We start from the raw sequence: 18,473 nt of genomic DNA, 5'->3' as shown, positions 1-18,473 counted from the left end.
AGGAAACAGAGCGGGCACGGACGTCCCAACAGCGAGGGCTGCCCAGGCCCTGGGAGAGCCATCCTTGCCTTTCCGTCAGAAACAGCCCCCCCACCCCTCATCCCTCGGCGTTTGCCCCTATTTCTGGAAGAAAGACCCCCCGCCAAGGGATTTCAATACTGACAGCGCTGCATCACAACCAGGCTGGGCTCTTTTACTTCTGGCCATCTTGTGATTTTTATAATTTTATTTATTTCCCCACCTGGTCCTTTCCCTCATCTGGGATGTGTCTCCAGGCAGGGAGTGGTGGTGAGGTGGCTGTGCTGGGCTGAATGCAGCAGCTTGTGTCCCCCACTGTCCCCATAACCCTGGGGAGATTCTGCCCTATATCCAGCCTAAATAATCCCTCCTTCCTTACATCCCAGCTCCTTGGCCCTCAGGATCACCCCTTAGCCCCCAGAATTTCCCCGCTGAGGGGCTGCAGGCGAGGCAGGGAGCCCTGGGTGGGCCCCATGTTGCTGCGGGGCTTTCAGCTGACTCCGGTGCCCTGGTGAGGCCGCCCCTCGATTCCTGGGTTCAGTTTTGGGCCCCTCACCCCAAAAAGGCCATTGAATGACTCGAGCGTGGCCAGAGAAGGGCAACGGAGCTGGGGCAGGGTCTGGAGCACAGGTCTGCTGGGGAGCGGCTGGGGGAACTGGGGGGGTTCAGTCTGGAGAAGAGGAGGCTGAGGGGAGACCTCCTGGCCCTCTGCAACTCCCTGCCAGGAGGGGGCAGAGAGGGGGGATGAGTCTCTGGAGCCAAGGAGCCAGCGCCAGGCCCCGAGGGAATGGCCTCAAGCTGCCCAGGGCAGGGTCAGGCTGGCTCTGAGGAAGGATTTCTGTGCAGAAGGGGCTGTTGGGCGTTGGAATGGGCTGCCCAGGGCAGGGGGGAGTCCCCGGGATCCCTGGAGGGGTTGAAGAGTCGGGCTGAGCCAGCGCTGAGGGATCTGGGGGAGTTGGGAACGGTCAGGGGGAGGGTCATGGCTGGGCTGGAGGAGCTGCAAGGGCTTTTCCAACCCAGATGATTCTGTGATTCTGCTCCCTCCCAAGAACCGAGTTCCTCAGGGACAGCACAGGGATGTGCTGGTGACCCACACCGGGATGACAAATGGCAGGGGGGCTATGGTGGCACAGAGATGCTCTGGGAAGCTCTGCCCATCTCTCATAAAAGTCCTTTATTTAGAACAGCAAACATGACACTTCTCTTCAGTAGAGCGGCTGTATGCAGCTATCATTGCAGTACAGGGGGACGACGTCTTACAATCACTGGGAGTCTAATAAGCACCATGAACATCCTAAAGAAAGGGGGGAAACGGCTGAGAGAGGAGCCCCGGGTGAGCCGGCCACGGGGGCTCGTCAGGAATTCACCAAAGAGCTGCTCGGCGTTGTCCCGCAACACGGCTCTCCTGCAGCTGAGAGAAACTCCTCGGTGTAAGTCAACAAGATAGCACCCATCCAATAAATTAGGTAAACTTAATACTAGAGCAACAAGGGAACGAAAGGGACCGTCCTAGAGGGCACATGGGAAGGGAACGGTCTATTTACACTTTCTGCCGGAGCGGTACCCCCCGAAGCATCCCAGCCCACCCCACCTTGAGGAGCTGCAGCTCCCCGGCCGGGCTGGGCACGCTGGCACCCCGCCGGGGCCACCCCACCGCCTCCCCCAGCTCCGCCAGCCGCGCCGGGAGGCAGCGAGGGAGCGACGAGCGGAGCGTGGGGACGTTGGCCGTGCAGGCGGCCTCGGCACGGGAACTGGGGGGGCTGGCACCAGGCACGGCGCCCACGATCTCCTCCCGCTCCTCTCCTGCCTCGGAATTACCAGAAAGTCAAAGTTGGGGGGGGAGGCTGACGGGAACTGCTGCCGGCAGCAGGCGCAGGCAGGGCAGCGGGTGCGTATTCCTGAGTGCGTGGCAGGGCTGTGGCCAGCTCTCCTTCCTCCCCATCCCCATCCTCCTCATCCCCATCGCCGGGCTCCCCGTCAAGAGCCTCACTGCAGAATGAATTCTCCGGTGAACGGAAGGACACTATCAGTTAGTATTTAAGGCTAGGCTTTATACGGCAACTATAAAAAAATAAACACTAATCTCCAAAGAGCCTGGCGAGGGCTCTCTGGCGTATGGCTGTGGCGTGTGCCGGGCTGCAGGGAGCCGGGGGAGAGCACTGCGTGGGTGCTCGGCGCTGGACCGAGGGTCTGCTGGCACCCAGAGCACCCAGGGACAGGGTGGTGTCCCCCCTGTGCCCCCACAGAAATGCCTCAGGGCCGGGGGGATCAAGGGGCTGGGTGTTTTGGTAAGGGCGTGGAGACTGACTGGTAATCCAGGACCCACCTCTACACGTGACTGAGGGCGCTCTGCAAGAAAGGCCACGGGGGAAAAAAAATCTTGCAAAGTAACAGGGTGAAAGCTTTCCTGTGGTGGGGGTCCCTCCAGTCACCCCCCTGGCGTGGGAGGGGAAAGCACTCTGCCAAACTGCCCCCCCTCGGCCCAAACCGCAACTCAAATCAATAAAACCAAACCTAAAAGCGGACACAGAGGAACATCTCAGGCTACCTAGGTACTTCATCAGCCAAAAAGAGCTAAACAGCGAAGCGCACACACACAGGACAGCGCGGGAGGGTGGAGATCAGAGACGGCCAAAAGCCAGGTTCTTCCTTCCCGCTTTGCCTCCCCGTCTCCGGCCGACGGCCGAGCAGGGACCCGGTGGCTCAGCGACCGGCCTCGTCCCGCAGGAGGGAACGGGCTGGCTCCTCTCCGGTCCCGAGAAGAGGCAGCCAGCTCCGGGAGCATCCTCAGGGCATGGCCGAGCGCGAAGCGTAGAATTCGGGGACGGGCAGGCCGGTGTGCAGCGTCACCTGCAATGAGAGACACGGTACGGCAGCCCGGCACACCGGCCCCAGGGAGGGCAGGGGCAGCGCCCGGGGGAGAGGCAGGATGCAACCCCGCAAGACGTTGCGGGGAGCTTTCTGTGCAGAAGGGGCTGTTGGGCGTTGGAATGGGCTGCCCAGGGCAGGGGGGAGTCCCCGGGATCCCTGGAGGGGTTGAAGAGTCGGGCTGAGCCAGCGCTGAGGGATCTGGGGGAGTTGGGAACGGTCAGGGGGAGGGTCATGGTTGGGCTGGAGGAGCTTCAAGGGCTTTTCCAACCCAGATGATTCTGTGAGCCCACTGCTCCTCCTGCCCCACTGCGCATCCTCCCGGCCGCGGCGGGGGCCTGGGGGGTGGGAAAGGCCATCACCAGGATGGTGGTGGCTCCATCTTGCAGCTTCACGACTCGTTTGCACTGCAGGATCCCCTACGCAGCTCCGGCGTGAAGCAAGACCGCTGGTGCCAGCGGTACCAAGCCCCAAATATTCCCAGACTAATCCAAGAGCCAGCTGCCGGAGAGGTGGGACACAGCAGCAGTTGGGTCTTTCTGCAAATGGGGTGGACAAAAATGGTGTGGAGGGGCCTGAAGGACAGCAAAACTGCTCTGTACAAAAGGAGACCCCCGAGAAGCCCCCGAGCTGAGTACGGGCTGTACAGCAGAGGGGATGTGGCCGATTTCTGGTGGCAGGAAGGACCTTCGCAGCAGGGAAGCTGAGCAGCAGCAGGGTGCTGGGGCAGGGCCATGCTATGGCGAGGGGGGATGCTCAAGGGCAACCTTTTTTGGTTCCTTCCAACCCAAACCATTGTAGGATTTTCTGAAAATGGGAGCTCAGCCTGGCACCTATACATCATACAGTCTTTCAAACTCAAGCGTTGTCTCATCCCTAACTACTTTGCCACTTTCGTTATTGTAAATGGTTGCTATATGGCTTCTTTTAAAAAAATGCATCATTTTAAATCATTTAAATCATGCTTTTTAACCAGATACTATGTTCTGGGTTCAGCCTGCATCAGAGCCTGCCAAGAGATGAAATACAAGAGATTATTCTGTTTGCATCTTCTGCCTGAATCGGAGGAGAAAAGAATAGCTTGACTTTAGGCATATGCTTAAGTGTTTTGCTAAACTGAAATTTGGTCAAGACTCTTCCCACTTTCTTCCTTTCAACCCATCTGTGTTACCCAGAGAACCTTTCTAATCTCTGTGAATTATAAGAGAAAATTGCATTCTGTATGGAAACCTTAGCACTGACACTGTAAATGGCTCTATGACATCCTGTGTGCCACAACTTTTTTTTTTCACTTCAAAGCTGCTTTTCATTGACTTTTGTTCAAGTATCAGCTACCTTTGGCCATCCTGCCACAAGTTCTCAAGTGCCTGTAGGAGTTGGACTCTTCAGAGCTGAATCAAGTATGCAGAAATGTCACGGTAACAGATCAGGGATCCCCATCACCCGGGGATGGGGACTGATGCGGCTGAGACTGCAACACAGCCACAAAGGGAAAGGGAAATACTGGAGACCTGACGCTCACTGTGCCTCAGAAAACCTCTGGTCTGTAGGAAGGGATACGGGCAGGCTCCGCTTGTATGGGCTGACCAGGCCAGGGGCCACATCCTGCAAATACCCTCACGTGCACGTGGGTAATTCAGCTCCCTCCACCAATGCTTTAATTTGGGAGGAAAGCACAATTCCTTCTTTTATTGGAACAGCAGCATTTCCCCTTTCAGATACAGATTTATAGAAAACTTTGTCTAAAATACAATTATATCCCTCCTAATTAGTGTCATTTCTAATTGCTCATAGACATTTGAAGGATAATGGATGGCGTGGGTTTATTAGCAGCTTTTTCTCAGCATTCCATAGGCCTTCTCTGTTGTCAGGGGATTTAAGCTCTGCCTTGCTCAGAGGCCTGTCAGAAAGCTGAGGGGCTCTAGACGCACTCGTCTTTTAGGGCCGTGTAGAAGATTGTGGTCGGAATTAAACCCATCACAGAGCAGGATGTTTTTACCACGGGAAATTAATACAGCAACCTCTAAAACCACTGCAGAGAAGATGTGCTGCTTTAATGTTTCCTAATTAAACAGTGGGACGCTCCGGCAGGGATGCTCCCAGGGTTTGGGGTGGTACCATCACTGTCACTGCCTTGGTAGCGGAGCACAGCCCAGTCTGGATCCCAACGGGAATGGCAGAGCATGGCCTAAGGCACGGATCCTTAATTTACAGAGGCTGCTTGGTGTTTCTGCCCTCACCCAGAGGTGATGCTTTGACATCCACTGTGGAAGACCGTGATGCTGGATACCCTGAGGTCATCCCCTATGTGTGACGTGGCCTAGGATGTGCCCAGGCACTTGTGCAGTGCTGGAGGTGCAAGTGGTGGTGGAGTGGATGTGCCAAAGCCAGGCTTAGTGAACGTGGAGGGGACTTGGGGTAGAGGATAGCAAGGATGAGATTAGTGAGAAGAAAAATGGAAGGTGAAAATACCGGATAGGCCCAGGGAGCCACTGCTTGGTGATGATCAGGAAAGCTGAGAGCTTGGGAGAGAGGGAAAGAAGAGGGGTTTGAAACTCCCCAGAGGAAAACAGGCTTTAAAAGGTGCCCTTCTCCCTGGCAATGCTCCTGCCTGGGTCCTTGGAGAGCTGTAAGAGCTGGTGAGGCTCTTGTGGGGTAGTCGTCAAACCCCATCAACCAGGGAAGGCAGGAGCACGCTGGTCCTTCAGCAGCTCTGATGGAGAAACATGACGTGGGGAGCTGGAGGCAGCGGCTGCGTCTGCAGGAAGGCCTGTCCTCATTTTACAGACTCGCCGGTGCTTTCCAAGCCACCCTCGTTGCACAAGAGCCCTCCCCGCTACACAAAGTCCCCATGCTGGTGAGCATCAGCCACGCTGAGCAGTGACAGCTATGTTAGGAGTCTGCTCAGGCACAGAGTATGCTGCTATGGTGCTCCACAGGGAGGGACCTGGGGGGGTTGAATGCCAGCTGGCTGAACAGGAGCCAGCAGTGTGCCCAGGGGGCCAAGAAGGCCAATGGCATCCTGGCTTGTGTCAGCAATAGCGTGGCCAGCAGGGACAGGGAAGGGATCTGAGCCCTGGGCTCGGCACTGGGGAGGCCGCCCCTCGATCCCTGGGTTCAGTTTTGGGCCCCTCACCCCAAAAAGGCCATTGAATGACTCGAGCGTGGCCAGAGAAGGGCAACGGAGCTGGGGCAGGGTCTGGAGCACAGGTCTGCTGGGGAGCGGCTGGGGGAACTGGGGGGGTTCAGTCTGGAGAAGAGGAGGCTGAGGGGAGACCTCCTGGCCCTCTGCAACTCCCTGCCAGGAGGGGGCAGAGAGGGGGGATGAGTCTCTGGAGCCAAGGAGCCAGCGCCAGGCCCCGAGGGAATGGCCTCAAGCTGCCCAGGGCAGGGTCAGGCTGGCTCTGAGGAAGGATTTCTGTGCAGAAGGGGCTGTTGGGTGTTGGAATGGGCTGCCCAGGGCAGGGGGGAGTCCCCGGGATCCCTGGAGGGGTTGAAGAGTCGGGCTGAGCCAGCGCTGAGGGATCTGGGGGAGTTGGGAACGGTCAGGTGAGGGTCATGGTTGGACTGGAGGAGCTGCAAGGGCTTTTCCAACTGAGATGATTCTGTGATACCAGGGAGCACGGCCAACGCACGTACCTGCACGTTCCTGTTGAGGCTGACGGCGGGGAAGAAGAGGCCCTCCAGGTTCTCGAAGGCGACAGGCCCTTGCTGGTCCTCGTTGATGGAGAACGTCAAGGTCCTCCTGGTCAAATCCAGCAGCACTCCCACTGTGGCGCCTTTCGTTATCCCACCCTCGGTTCTGTGGGCGAGAAGAAGATCAGAGCATCTCTGTGGCTTAACATTCTTTCTGTTCCCAGCTCAGTGTTCAGCCCATGGACCTCAAGGTCTGATGATGCTGAACTTCACGGCTCACCCAGGAGCCAGGCCATGACCTGCACCCATCCCAGCCACGCTCCCAAGTCCCTGGGCACCTCCTCCTCCTTGAGCCTCCCGTGGAGCTGCTCCCCGCTTTCCATCATGTCCCTGTCAACCCATCAGGAAACGGCCTTTGAGGGTGCAAGAAGGTGATACCGAGCTCTCCCCAAGCTTCAAAGCCCCCACTGTGCTGCGGGGAAAGCGAGTGGCACAGGGATAAAGGCAAAGGCTGTTTTCTTGTTGCGTGAGTCACGAGGCTTTGGGGGAGTTAACGGGAAGGGGGTGGTGCCGTGCATGCTTGGGGAAAGAGTCAACACGGAAAGAGGAGCAGCTGAGGGAACTGGGGGGGTTCAGTCTGGAGCAGAGGAGGCTGAGGGGAGACCTCCTGGCCCTCTGCAACTCCCTGCCAGGAGGGGGCAGAGAGGGGGGATGAGTCTCTGGAGCCAAGGAGCCAGCGCCAGGCCCCGAGGGAATGGCCTCAGGCTGCCCAGGGCAGGGTCAGGCTGGCTCTGAGGAAGGATTTCTGTGCAGAAGGGGCTGTTGGGCGTTGGAATGGGCTGCCCAGGGCAGGGGGGAGTCCCCGGGATCCCTGGAGGGGTTGAAGAGTCGGGCTGAGCCAGCGCTGAGGGATCTGGGGGAGTTGGGAACGGTCAGGGGGAGGGTCATGGTTGGGCTGGAGGAGCTGCAAGGGCTTTTCCAACCAAGATGATTCTGGGATTCTGTGATTCTGAGTTGCAGTAGGCAGGGAAGGAATATTGGATCAAGGCAGAAGCAGGGAGGCAGGGACTGTCCTTCACTCGGGGCAAGGGCTCATCCTTTAAAAAAGGCAATTAGGAGCGATGTCAGCCATGTGTGGGCAACTGAGGTGCCACTGGAAAAGCCACGGGCTGAGACTGGGCTGTGGTCTCTGGGAGGAAGACCCCATTCCAGAGCGCCTACCTGTTGGTGTGCGAATTGTTGTGCATGAACCAGCTCCGGTTATTATCCACATACATGGCCCAGGCCTTGTCGTCCTTGCCCAGCATGGCATCCTTCAGGACATCAATGCGTGCCACGCCAAAGGCGGGGTCAGGGTGGTTATCGTACCGATCGATCGACAGCTCCCAGTAATGGAGCCCTTTGGAAAAGCCCGTTTTCCCCAGCACAACCCTGTCATCATAGCTGTTGCAGGTGACAGTCAGGTTGTCATTTGAAAAGATGATGTCAGCATGGGCAGAGGCAGGATCGAAAGAAAACCAAGCAACTGCAACACACAAACGACATCGGGTTAGTCCGGCGGGGGGGCAGCGACCGAGTCACGCGGAGCAGACACGGAACAGCACATGCTGCATGCAGGGCCGACATGTAGCGCGGGGGCACGGCGGGGCTCGGGCTCCTGCCCGCTGACGTGGCAGCTGGAAGCAGGCAGGGAGCTGCCCGGCGGAGGGGGCACCTTCTGGCATGGAGGGATGCTTTGAGCTTGTGCGGCTGCGGCCTGCCAGCGTGGCTGAGGTTTTAGGGCCGGGATTTGGATGAGTTTGGCTCTTGTGGCTCCCCGGTATCTGTCTCCGTCCCCTCCCGCCGTCTGTCTGTCTGAGCTCATGAGCCCGCAGGATCCTCATGATCTCCTAAAATCTGGCCCTAGGGATGAGACGTGTGACGCCGGCCAGGTCTCCGGGCTCTAGCTAACGTAACGTACTCTTGCGATGAAGGGTTACTCATGCAAGCAACAGTTTGCAGGGTGAGGCCCAGCGTGGGAAGGGGACTGAGGATTAGCAGAGGAATTCTGTGTGTGTATTTGAGGGCTGGCAGTCCTGGGAACCAAAAGCACATACAAAGGTCTACATTGACAGAGATGCTACATCACACCAAGAAACCTCCCTGAGGAGCAACCAGCCACACATAAGACAAGAGCTAGCTCATGGGAAGGCTGGAAAACACCCGAAAACCTCCACGACTCGGTACAGCTGCTGGTTTAAATGCACAGGACTCGGTCACTGCAAATCTGACAGATACAGTGTCACGTCCTCGACAAGACAGGCATGGGATGTCACAAGCCACCAGCCCGGTTCCCCAGGTGGTTTTCTCCAGCGGTCACTGAAACGTGAACTGACACATCCACAAAACACTCTCTCACGCCTGCAGGAGTAAATACGGCTTGAAAAATAAAACACTCGGGTGAGATTTATTCATCGATTTATTGGATCGTTTCACAAGACAGCTCACATGCACGCGGGCGCCCCACTTTTGCAACTGGATGGAGGTGATTCCGTACCTGCCACCATTTTTTTAATGTCAACTGTGGTCATTCCCAAGGAAAGGCATGCAGGAGAGAAAACAGCACGTCAAGTTGGGTAAAGAAAGGAACGAGAAACAATTTCTGCTTGCCTGCTTTTCCAGCGAGCGCACGCACCTCTCAGCATTTTGCATAAAGGTGGGGAGAGATGGAGGGAGGACGGGCTTGGGCTGTGAGCAGCCACGAGCCGGCCGGCAGGGTGTGAGAGCTGCCCGAGGAGGAAATCCAACCCAGGTGGGCACAGGGCTCCTTCTCCCCAGGGGGATGAACGACCCTGACCCTGCAGGCAGTCTGAAGGGGACAGGCAAGCAGCTACCACCAGCGCTCGCTCTAATTAGCTGCAGAGGGGTTAATCACCTCCTTGGCATTTGGCCTGTGTTCAATGAACTGGAATACGTATTGCTTTGAGCAGGAGGATATTAATTACAGGGCCACTTCCAGAGCGCTGACTTTAGGCTTCTCTTTAAAACCATATGGGGGAAAAACTCAAAATGCCTTTACATTACACGGCAACGTAAGTCAAGTCCATATTTGCCTACTGCCACGACATCCGAGAGTGCCTTGCAAGGAGGGTATGAGCAAGAAATGCTGCTCGGTTGCCAAAGAAAAGGTAAAGATTAGAGAAAAAAAAAAAAAAAAGAAGAAAAAGGATGAGCATCATGGAGTAGGTGCCAGTTAATTACAATAAATATACTTGCCTAATTGAGAGTAAGGCGTTCCTTGTGTCTCAAAATTGCATCCTATAAAGAGATACTACATTTCACACATCACAGCTAAGAACCAACAACCACCTGAAAAACACTCACGAGCATGTAACCATTAACTAAGCATCCAGCCAGCCACGGGAGGCCTGATTCATTAAAAGCCAGAGAGCATGGAGAGGGGTCGCAAATACGACCTGTGAGTTTTATGTGTGAACCGTTGGGCGTTTTGGTGAGTCTCACCTCTGGGAAGTGTGGGGTATCTGCTCTTGCAGGGCCAGATCCTATCACAGCCTTTGAGAGCATCAAGTCTGATTGCTAACTGCTCGGGATGCCAAATCATTGGAGTCTCCTCCAGAAAAGAGGCAGGAAATTTTAGCTCTGGTAGGATATCTTGGCCACTCAATAAATATTCTCTAGACTGACTCTTAGTTGAATTAAAACCCACTCCTTGGAGGACAGGGACTGATGACAGAAGAGCAGCCACTGGTGTGTGCAGTGAAGAGGGACCACGGAGCTCTCCCGGGCCGTGTGTGTGGCCTGGGCAGGAGCAGAGCGGGACGGGGGTCCCTGGGGGCAGACGCCTGGCCTCAGACGCCCACTAGCACCCAAAGGGCTTTGGGCTGTAGCTCTGGCTACAGCTGCACAGGGGGGGATGTGTTGGGGTGTCCTTCATCCTCCCGTGACGGGGCTGTGCCTGACCGGTGGCTGCAAACACCTCCTGGGAGCCACAGTGCAGCCGGGGACTGATCCGGCAGCTTGTCTTGATCCAGGAGCTTGTCCTGATCCAAGAGCTTATCTTCGCCAGGAGGAGAGGGCAACGTGAAGCCCTATGTTGGCACTGCATGGGAGGGTATTCAGGAATGATTCTAACGAACCCCTAGTCTAGCTCTGCAACTATTTTTGGTTTTGGTTTGTTTGTTTGTTTTTTTCATTCAGGTTGGAAAAGCCCCTTGGGATCATCGAGTCCAACCCTCAGCCCGACTCTACAAAGTTCTCCCCTACCCCACATCCCCCAACATCTCATCCAAATGACCCTTAAACACACCCAGGGATGGGGACTCCACCCCTCCCTGGGCAGCCTATTCCACTCTCTGACCACTCTTTCTGGGAAAATTTTTTTCCTAATGTCCAGTCTGAATCTCCCCTGTGGCAGTTTCCAGCCGTTCCCTCTTGTCCTGTCCCTGATCCCCTGGGAGCAGAGCCCAGCCCCAGCCTCTCTGCAATGTCCTGTCAGGAGCTGCAGAGAGGGATGAGGGCTCCCCTCAGCCTCCTCCTCCCCACACTAAACAGTTTTCACCTCTCCTCCGGCGAGGGAGCAGGCTTTTCGCCCTGCTGACGTGCATGTCGGTGGGAAAACCTCTGGCTGCCCTGGCACCGCGTGGTGAGCGCCAGCAGCACCTCCTGAGGCCGTTTTAATGAATCTCGCCCCGTGCCCCCGTTCAACGAGCAGTTTTTGAGGTCTGCGCATCGCCGCGAGACGAGTTCACCCAAGGGCGATCTTCGGGACATTGAGGACCCCGTTTTGCCTCGCCCCACCACCCCAGATGGCGGCTGCAGAGGTCTGTACCACACACGAGTATTGCTCACGGCCATCGCGGGGGATCTCGGTACACTGGACACAAAGTAAGAAACGTCCGTGACAAAACAAGAGTTCAAGCCATTAGCGCACAGCAGTACGATGAGGAAAAAAAAAACATAAAAAGCACAAAGAAAAGAAAGTTGCGGGGTCCCCGGTTATTCTGGCAACGGTCATGCTGCGGCATTCCTCATTCCAGGTTATGGGATGGAAATTAAACAATCGGGGGCCCCCATTCTTCCTGGGCTTACACCAGAGGAAGCCGTGAATGACTCCACTGGAGCCCATGGAGTGGTGTAAATCCAGCGTGGCGGAAGAATCAGGGCCCAGGATCTTTAGCAACGGAAAATGTGCAAAGATTGGTTAGAAAACAGCTCTGAGAGATGCACTGTGCCTGCGGCTCCTTCGCTGGCTGCCCGACACCGTCGCTCATCCTGCCTGCACTGCCCATGGCCCGCCACAGCCCATGGGGACTGGGCACAAGGAGGCAAGCAAAGCGCTTGCGGGCACTGCCAGGCGAGCAAGGTGTCACGGGAGTGGTTTCCTCTGCTCTGCAGAAAACAAGACTTAGATACGATCACGTCTGGTTTTGGAAAAGCCGAGCCCGGTGCTCGAAGCTGAGCAGACAAGAGGCCACATCTTCAGGGTCTTAAGAAGCCAGACTGCAAGGGGTCTGTGGGCTGGCCTTAGCTAGACCTTGCTTGCATCTAGACTTGCTTCTTTCTTAAGAGGGGTCTAGATTTAATGGAGCAAACAAATCTCACAGCAGAGGCTGCGTTTTCTGGCTGTATAGGGAAAAGCAAGCCATTGAGATGTCCCCACAGGTTTCTCCCAGGGAGGGTCTGTCCTTCTGACTGTCTCTAGACACAAGATCAATGCAAACTAGAGATGAGGGATCTGCTCTGCTAGCCAGCTGGCCAAAATGCTTCAGCCATGCCAGCCCTGCTGAGAGCAGCACCCACGTTAAGGAGTTACTGTGCTGCTCCGTCACCCCACGCCTACAACTGCCCAAGCTGGTACGTACAGATGAAAACACCACGATAACTACGCCACCAAAACTCCCTCGGCGGCAGGAGCAGGCCACTGACAAACAGAAGGAGTTCCCCCTGCCATCCGCATGTCATGGGAAAAACAAACACAACGGAACAAAACAAACAAATACTTTGGAGATGCCCAGAAGCACAGACCAAGAGGAAATGCCAGAGGCACTCGGCTCACCAGCTGAATTCAGGGACTGCAAAGAAGAATGCAAGCTCAGCTGGTGGGCCGAAGATCTTAGCTCAAAGTAGGATCTCCCCGGAAAGCTGGGTTGTAGATTAAGGGTGGAGGAGAAAGGACTCATTCTACGAAGCTGCGATCTTTCCAAAGGCACTGGAAAAGGGAGGGTCTGTTCTTCTGACTGCGTGTCTAAACGTAAGATCAATGCAAACTAGAGATCAGAAATCGGGTCTGCTGGATGGTGTCACTCCATCGCCCGAGAGCAGAGCTCGGAGCAGAGCACAGACGCTTCGGCACGCACGGACCCTGCTTTGCGGCAGCGAGCGTGCGTACGGTGCGCGGAGCAGAAATGTCTGGTGCTGTGCAACCCAGCGAGACCCTTCAGGAAAGCCTTGCCTCCGACAGTATCGGCAATAAACATTTTCATCTTCCAAAATGTTCCCATGTCATCATGACAAATTCAATACGCTTTTCTTTAAAGTGAGTCCTGCACCTCTTCACAGGAACGCACCTAAAAAAATTCACAAGTTACCATGCACACTTCCCATTGTTCTTTAATAAATCTCATATCTTTTTGTGCACAATAATTAGTGGCGTGAAAACTAGCCGGTTGATAATGCTGAAAGGCATTTGGCAGGGCTGTACTAAGCTATATTACCCTAAGTACCACCAAGCACCCACCTTACTCAAAGGTTGTTCGGGATGTTGTGTTCTTGGTATCCCTTTGTACCTGTCAAAACACATCTGAGCCTTACAGTAAGAATTTAACTCATGTGATTCACAGCAAAATGTCAGAGTAGAGGGAACCTCTTGGGTCATCAGTTTCCGTTCCCCGCTACCACAGTCACCTCCTGCAATTTCTTCCCTAGCCTTGTCAAGGGATATGTTAACGTGAAAATACAGAATCCAGCATCCTCCACATATTCAAATGACATACACTCCCGAGCATTGTACCCCCAGCCTCCCTGTCTCAGCTGTGAAAACGGATTGAGCTGGAAATCACATTAAAATGAGTAAAAGGAAACATTTCTCTGTGCACTTCTTTGTAACTTCTGCAGCTGTGGAAGCAAAGAGTGTCAGTGGGTTCAGACACGAGTTAGATAAATTACTGCACAACAGGTCAATAAATGGAGCTCAAGGTTAGATGCACCCTCTAACATCTCCCAAGAGTGAAAGGAACTACCACCAAGAGTAGCTGGGCTCCTGGCTTTCCCTAACTAGTGTCTTACGTTCCTATAGCTCCTTGCAGACTATTTTCCCTTGTGTTGTTCACCCCTTTCCAAAAATTGATGGTTAAAAAACCCTGGTTGCTGCTGAGGGTCACGCCACAGCTGGTAAGGAACTTAAAAGTTGGGCCCCGGATGAGGAACTGGGTTTGAAAGAAGAGAAAAGCTTCTGGTGCTCAACTAGGCTGGGGAGGGGTCTCAGGCTCTGGTGCCCAAGTCCCTTCGCCATATCCCCAGGGTGGCAGAGGCGGCCAGGAGTGGCTGCTTGTGGTGTTGGCAGAGTTGGCCAAGTTTGGGAACCCAGGAGAGGGGACAGGAGGTCACAGGGCTCTAGGCTCTGCTCCTAGGCTTGTGTCTCACCAAAGGTACAAGAAGCCAAAACCAGGCTTGCCTTGAAATCCTGCAGCCACGCCTAAGGCTGGAGATTCAGTGCAGCTGAGAGAAGGTGGAGTGGAGACATGGCTTCTCCTCCGCACTGGCTCTCTGTGCACAGCTGGAGAGTGTGGCTGAAGGCATGAAGCAGCCCAGTGGAAGCGTCAAGGTGTGGGCAACGAGACCTGAGGAAGGGTGAGAGTGGAGCATCAGGTTTTGGCAGGAGGGAGGTTGAACCTCCTTGCACCAGCCAGGAGCGCAGATCTGGGCCTGGGCAGCAGGCAGGGACAGTCCCCTCCAGCACTGCCGAGCTCCTCTTCTCCATCTCCATCTGGAACGAGTTGGTCCTTCATCCCATCATCCACCCTGAGGAACAGCCCATGGAAAGAAACAAGACTGGAGGAATGCAGAAGCCATCTCAGAAATCCTTGTAGAGAAAAGCAGCCCAGCAGCCGGCCCTCCTGCAGACTCTAATCCCATGGCAACTGGGACATCTCCTCCTCTGTTCCTTGCCACTATGCGTTAGGTGCCTGTTCCTGAGTGGCCACTTGCATCCTGCCTGACCTGTGACGGTCCTGGGAGGTACCAGCTAAGACGTGACAGGGCAAGAGATACTTCTAGGGCTGCTGTGAAACAGCCTGACATCGAGTAGGGACAGGACACAGTTCAAGGTAAGGACACGGCAGCCCCTGCTGCCATTTGGCTGTGCTGATGATGGGGATCTTCATCCCTGGGAAGACGTGGAGGGCCCAGCACATGTGAAGGGCTTCAGACCTTCTCCCAGCCAGGAGCCACCTTGCCTTGCTGCTGGCACCAAGCACCAGCTTTGAAGATTGAACTGTCATTTCCTCAGCTGGAAAATGTAGTTTCCTTTGGGATGAGCAGGAGATGACATGCCACGCCATGGGCTTGCATGGGTGCCAACTTCCCATGGGACATTCCCGTTGATGCTGCCTGACTCACCTTGGGCAGGACCACAGAGCCATGCCTGCAGACACAATTTTACCCTCTTCTCACCCTTGTTCTCTTCAGATGCTGAGACCCTGTGAGACCTTTCACTCCCCTCTAGCCTCTACAGACCATTTCACTGCTCACCTAACGCAGAAGAAAGACTTCAGTTAACTTCCACAGGCTGTGGATAAGGACCTTGTGTCCTAGGACTAGAAGCCAGCTTTTAAATAACACCCTCTAAGCAGAATTTTTCATAATCACTTCCAGCGGGACAGCTGTGTTTAGAGAGATATTCTCTTCGTATCAAGCCTGTCTCTTTTTTTGTCCCCTCTTCCCACACGAACACTTTGCAGCAAGCTGCAGAGCAGGCTGAAGGGGAAAGCTAAGCCTACTTTACACAAAATAGCACTTAAAGGCCTGATGCTGCTTTAAAGGCCAGAAATAAAAGCTTAACTGGAGAGCTGCGATGTGCAAGGTGGCTCTATTCAACAAGTCACTCGGGTATCTGGAAGCTGCCCAGAGATGTAATTTATTTCACTTATAGTCCAAAAAGCTCAGACAGCCTCTAAAAGCAGAAAATGCTCCAGGCCCATTTAACTTTTTCCCCTTCTTTCTTTCGTTCTGGAATAACAAATGCAAAAGCTCATTTGGTGAAAAGGCTGAATGCAGCGAACTTTGAGCCAATGCTCAGAAAAGTGAAAAGTCTGTTTGCTAGCACAAACCAAGGTCCCAAGCTCAGCCTGGCCTGCTGGGACTATGAACAGCTACTTTTTCCCAGGTTTCTTCCTATTTTGGAGCTGCACAATTGATGAGCTTGGCTCGACAGTGAAAACACCTACGAGAGGGAAGCAGAGCTGGAAAGGTCATAGGGTACCCCCTGAAAACTCCTGGCTGGGATGACTTAAAGCCCAACTGGTTTTGGTTAAGAAACTGTGCCTCAGATGGGTCTTATGAGACACAAATGTGATGAGAAGCCAAAGCTCTGCTGTCTCCTGCAAAGGCTGGTGAAGCCTGGTAGTGAAGTGGGTGAGAACTTCGAGGCTTTGGGAGCAGTCCTGGCCACCCCCGTGTGGGGCTGGATCTGGCTTGTCCCATCCCTGGATCTCCAGAGGAACACTGCAGCTTCCTTGACACCGGTGCCCAGCTTTGCAAACACGGACACAGCTCTTGGACAGAGGTGCTGAGGCCTTTGTGGCTTGTGGTTTGAGTTTTCTGACTCTTGAGAAGGGTTTGTCACAGATTTGCTCTCCATTCCACTTGTCACGCGTGAGTCCTGCTCCTCACCAACCTGTAGTCCCCACATGTTCAAAGCTTGCACGTGTCCTTTCCAAATGGGAACAGTTATCTCCTGCAGACGAGTGCAGGCAAGCAAGTGAAAACGCCCTGCATAGCCTTGCTCTGCTTCCATTTGTAAATCAGTTTTCAGCAGAAAACCCTTTTTTCTCCTTGTTCAAAGCCACCAGAGATAATCTGTGGCCAGAAGGCTCTCACCCTCCTTCCACGCCACCAGCAGCCCCATGAGCTGCATTTGTTCCCTCCTGTCCCCAGACCGTGTCTGCTGGCAGCGGCTGGGGCTGCAGGAACACGCTGCTGTGAAATAAATCTTCACACAACTTGGGAAAAGGGAGATTTTAGCCTGGGAGTAAGAAAAAGGGATTCCACCGAGCGTGGAAAACTCCCAAGGAAGGGTTTCTTGCCTGGCAGCAAGGCTATGGGGCGGCGGATGGGCTGGTGGGGGCCAGTTAGTTCCTCAACGGCTGCGTCGCCCGCTACTTCTGACTCCTGCCTTGTTTCTCAACTCTCCACCTGCGTGTCAGAAGCAAGCCAATTTTCCGTGACGGATTAAGTGCCTGGCGTGACAAATGTACTTAAAAGTCAGACAGGGCAAACTCCTCTGCAACCTGCAGGAGGGTGTTTGATATTCTGAGTGCCTGCCGGTGCCGGGACGATGCAGCCGCTGCTGGCGTGACTGACCGTAGACCCGGGGGTCTGCCAGGACGCCCATACAGCTCCACGGTCCCTCTGCTCTCTGTCGTGCACTGCCAGGGGCTGGAGATGTTGTGCAGTTATGGCACTGTGCAGCCACTTTAGCGTCTCAGGAGCAACAGCGACAGTGTTGTTTTATTTTAATTGGGATTAATGAAAGCATCTGAGCTTCCCTTTGTGTAATACAAACCCTGCTGCAACCAAATTTTCAACACCTCGCTGCGGGATACCTTTCACTGTACCTGCCCAAAGAACATCCGCAAGAAGGAAAGGGGTGAGAGAGAAATTCTGGCACTGTTCAAGGCTCCTGACATAACCTTTCCCCTCCTGCTTTCCTGCAGTGAAGTGCTGAGGTACTGGAGGACCAGCGGAGCGGTTCCCTTATCGCAGTGCTAAGCTTGGGTGTGCTGGCTGGGCCCCACGCGCGCGTGTGAGCAGCGTCCGAGCGCGTGGGGCTGGAGCTGGTGCAATGCCTTACCCTCAGATGTCTGGAGGACCAGGGTCTTGCTGTAGGGGCTGACTCCGCTTTTGTTGAAGGCTTTGACGCGTGCGCTGTACGTGCTGTTGAAGTGAAGCCCGTCCACCGTGCACATGGTCTCCTTGCCCACGTACACCTCCTGCAAAGCAAGTGTAATTAGTGCTCACACACTGTGGATGGAGTCCCAGCGGTGGGAGAACGGCTCCCGGCGGTCGTGGTGCCCAGGGTTCAGCCGTGTTCTGCTACCTGGGGCAGGCTCAGGAGCTCTGTGTATAAAGCACAGCAAAATGAACCGATAATTTGTTCCCTGACAATACTTTGGTCTGCACCCAGAGCAGGGTGGGCACAGGGCCAGGGGGGATTCTCCCCTCTGCTCCGCTCTGTGAGACCCCCCTGCAGGGCTGGGTCCAGCTCTGGGGCACCAACAGCAGAAGGACACGGACCTGCTCGAGCGGGGCCAGAGGAGGCCACGGAGATGCTGGGGGGGCTGGAGCCCCCCTGTGAGGACAGGCTGGGAGAGTTGGGGGGGTTCAGCTGGAGGAGAGAAGGCTCCGGGGAGACCTTAGAGCGGCCCCCCAGGTCTGAAAGGGGCTGCAGGAAAGGGGGGAGGGACAGGATGAGGGGTGACGGGTTTAAATTGACCGAGCAGAGATTTAGACGAGATGTAAGGAAGAAATTCCTCCCTGTGAGGGGGTGAGGCCCTGGCACAGGCTGCCCAGAGAAGCTGTGGTTGCCCCCTCCCTGGAAGGGTTCAAGGCCAGGTTGGACGGGGCTTTGGGCAACCTGGGCTAGTGGAAGGTGGCCCTGCCTGGGGTAGGGGGTGGGACTGGGTGATCTTTAAGGTCCCTTCCAACCCAAACCAGTCTGTGATTCCATGATTCTG

The 18,473-nt window shown here is 55.1% G+C and overlaps 1 protein-coding gene across 21 annotated transcripts in view; it reads right to left on the bottom strand.

The window, feature by feature from the left end:
• Positions 1-1,182: 1,182 nt before the first annotated feature.
• The window catches only part of TRIM9 (tripartite motif containing 9), a 77,776-nt gene continuing 60,485 nt past the window's right edge, over positions 1,183-18,473 (bottom strand). For 3 of the 21 annotated variants that reach the window (XM_074908970.1, XM_074908971.1, XM_074908981.1), the window contains 7 exons: positions 17,591-17,729; positions 12,578-12,766; positions 9,778-9,819; positions 9,059-9,082; positions 7,744-8,047; positions 6,526-6,688; positions 1,183-2,868 (listed from right to left, as the gene is read on the bottom strand). In XM_074908970.1, coding sequence (XP_074765071.1) covers positions 2,806-2,868; positions 6,526-6,688; positions 7,744-8,047; positions 9,059-9,082; positions 9,778-9,819; positions 12,578-12,766; positions 17,591-17,729 — 924 coding nt within the window. In that variant the 3' untranslated portion in view covers positions 1,183-2,805. Of the gene's footprint in view, positions 2,869-6,525; positions 6,689-7,743; positions 8,048-9,058; positions 9,083-9,777; positions 9,820-12,577; positions 17,730-18,473 lie in introns of those variants that run through there. The other 18 variants (XM_074908982.1, XM_074908983.1, XM_074908984.1 and 15 more) reach the window with 13 other exon arrangements.

Source organism: Athene noctua, chromosome 6, assembly GCF_965140245.1.
Source record: "Athene noctua chromosome 6, bAthNoc1.hap1.1, whole genome shotgun sequence".
In the NCBI taxonomy this organism is placed as follows: Eukaryota; Metazoa; Chordata; class Aves; order Strigiformes; family Strigidae; genus Athene; species Athene noctua.
The sequence above is the reverse complement of the archived record's forward strand: the minus strand, read 5'-3'. Positions and strand labels throughout refer to the sequence as shown.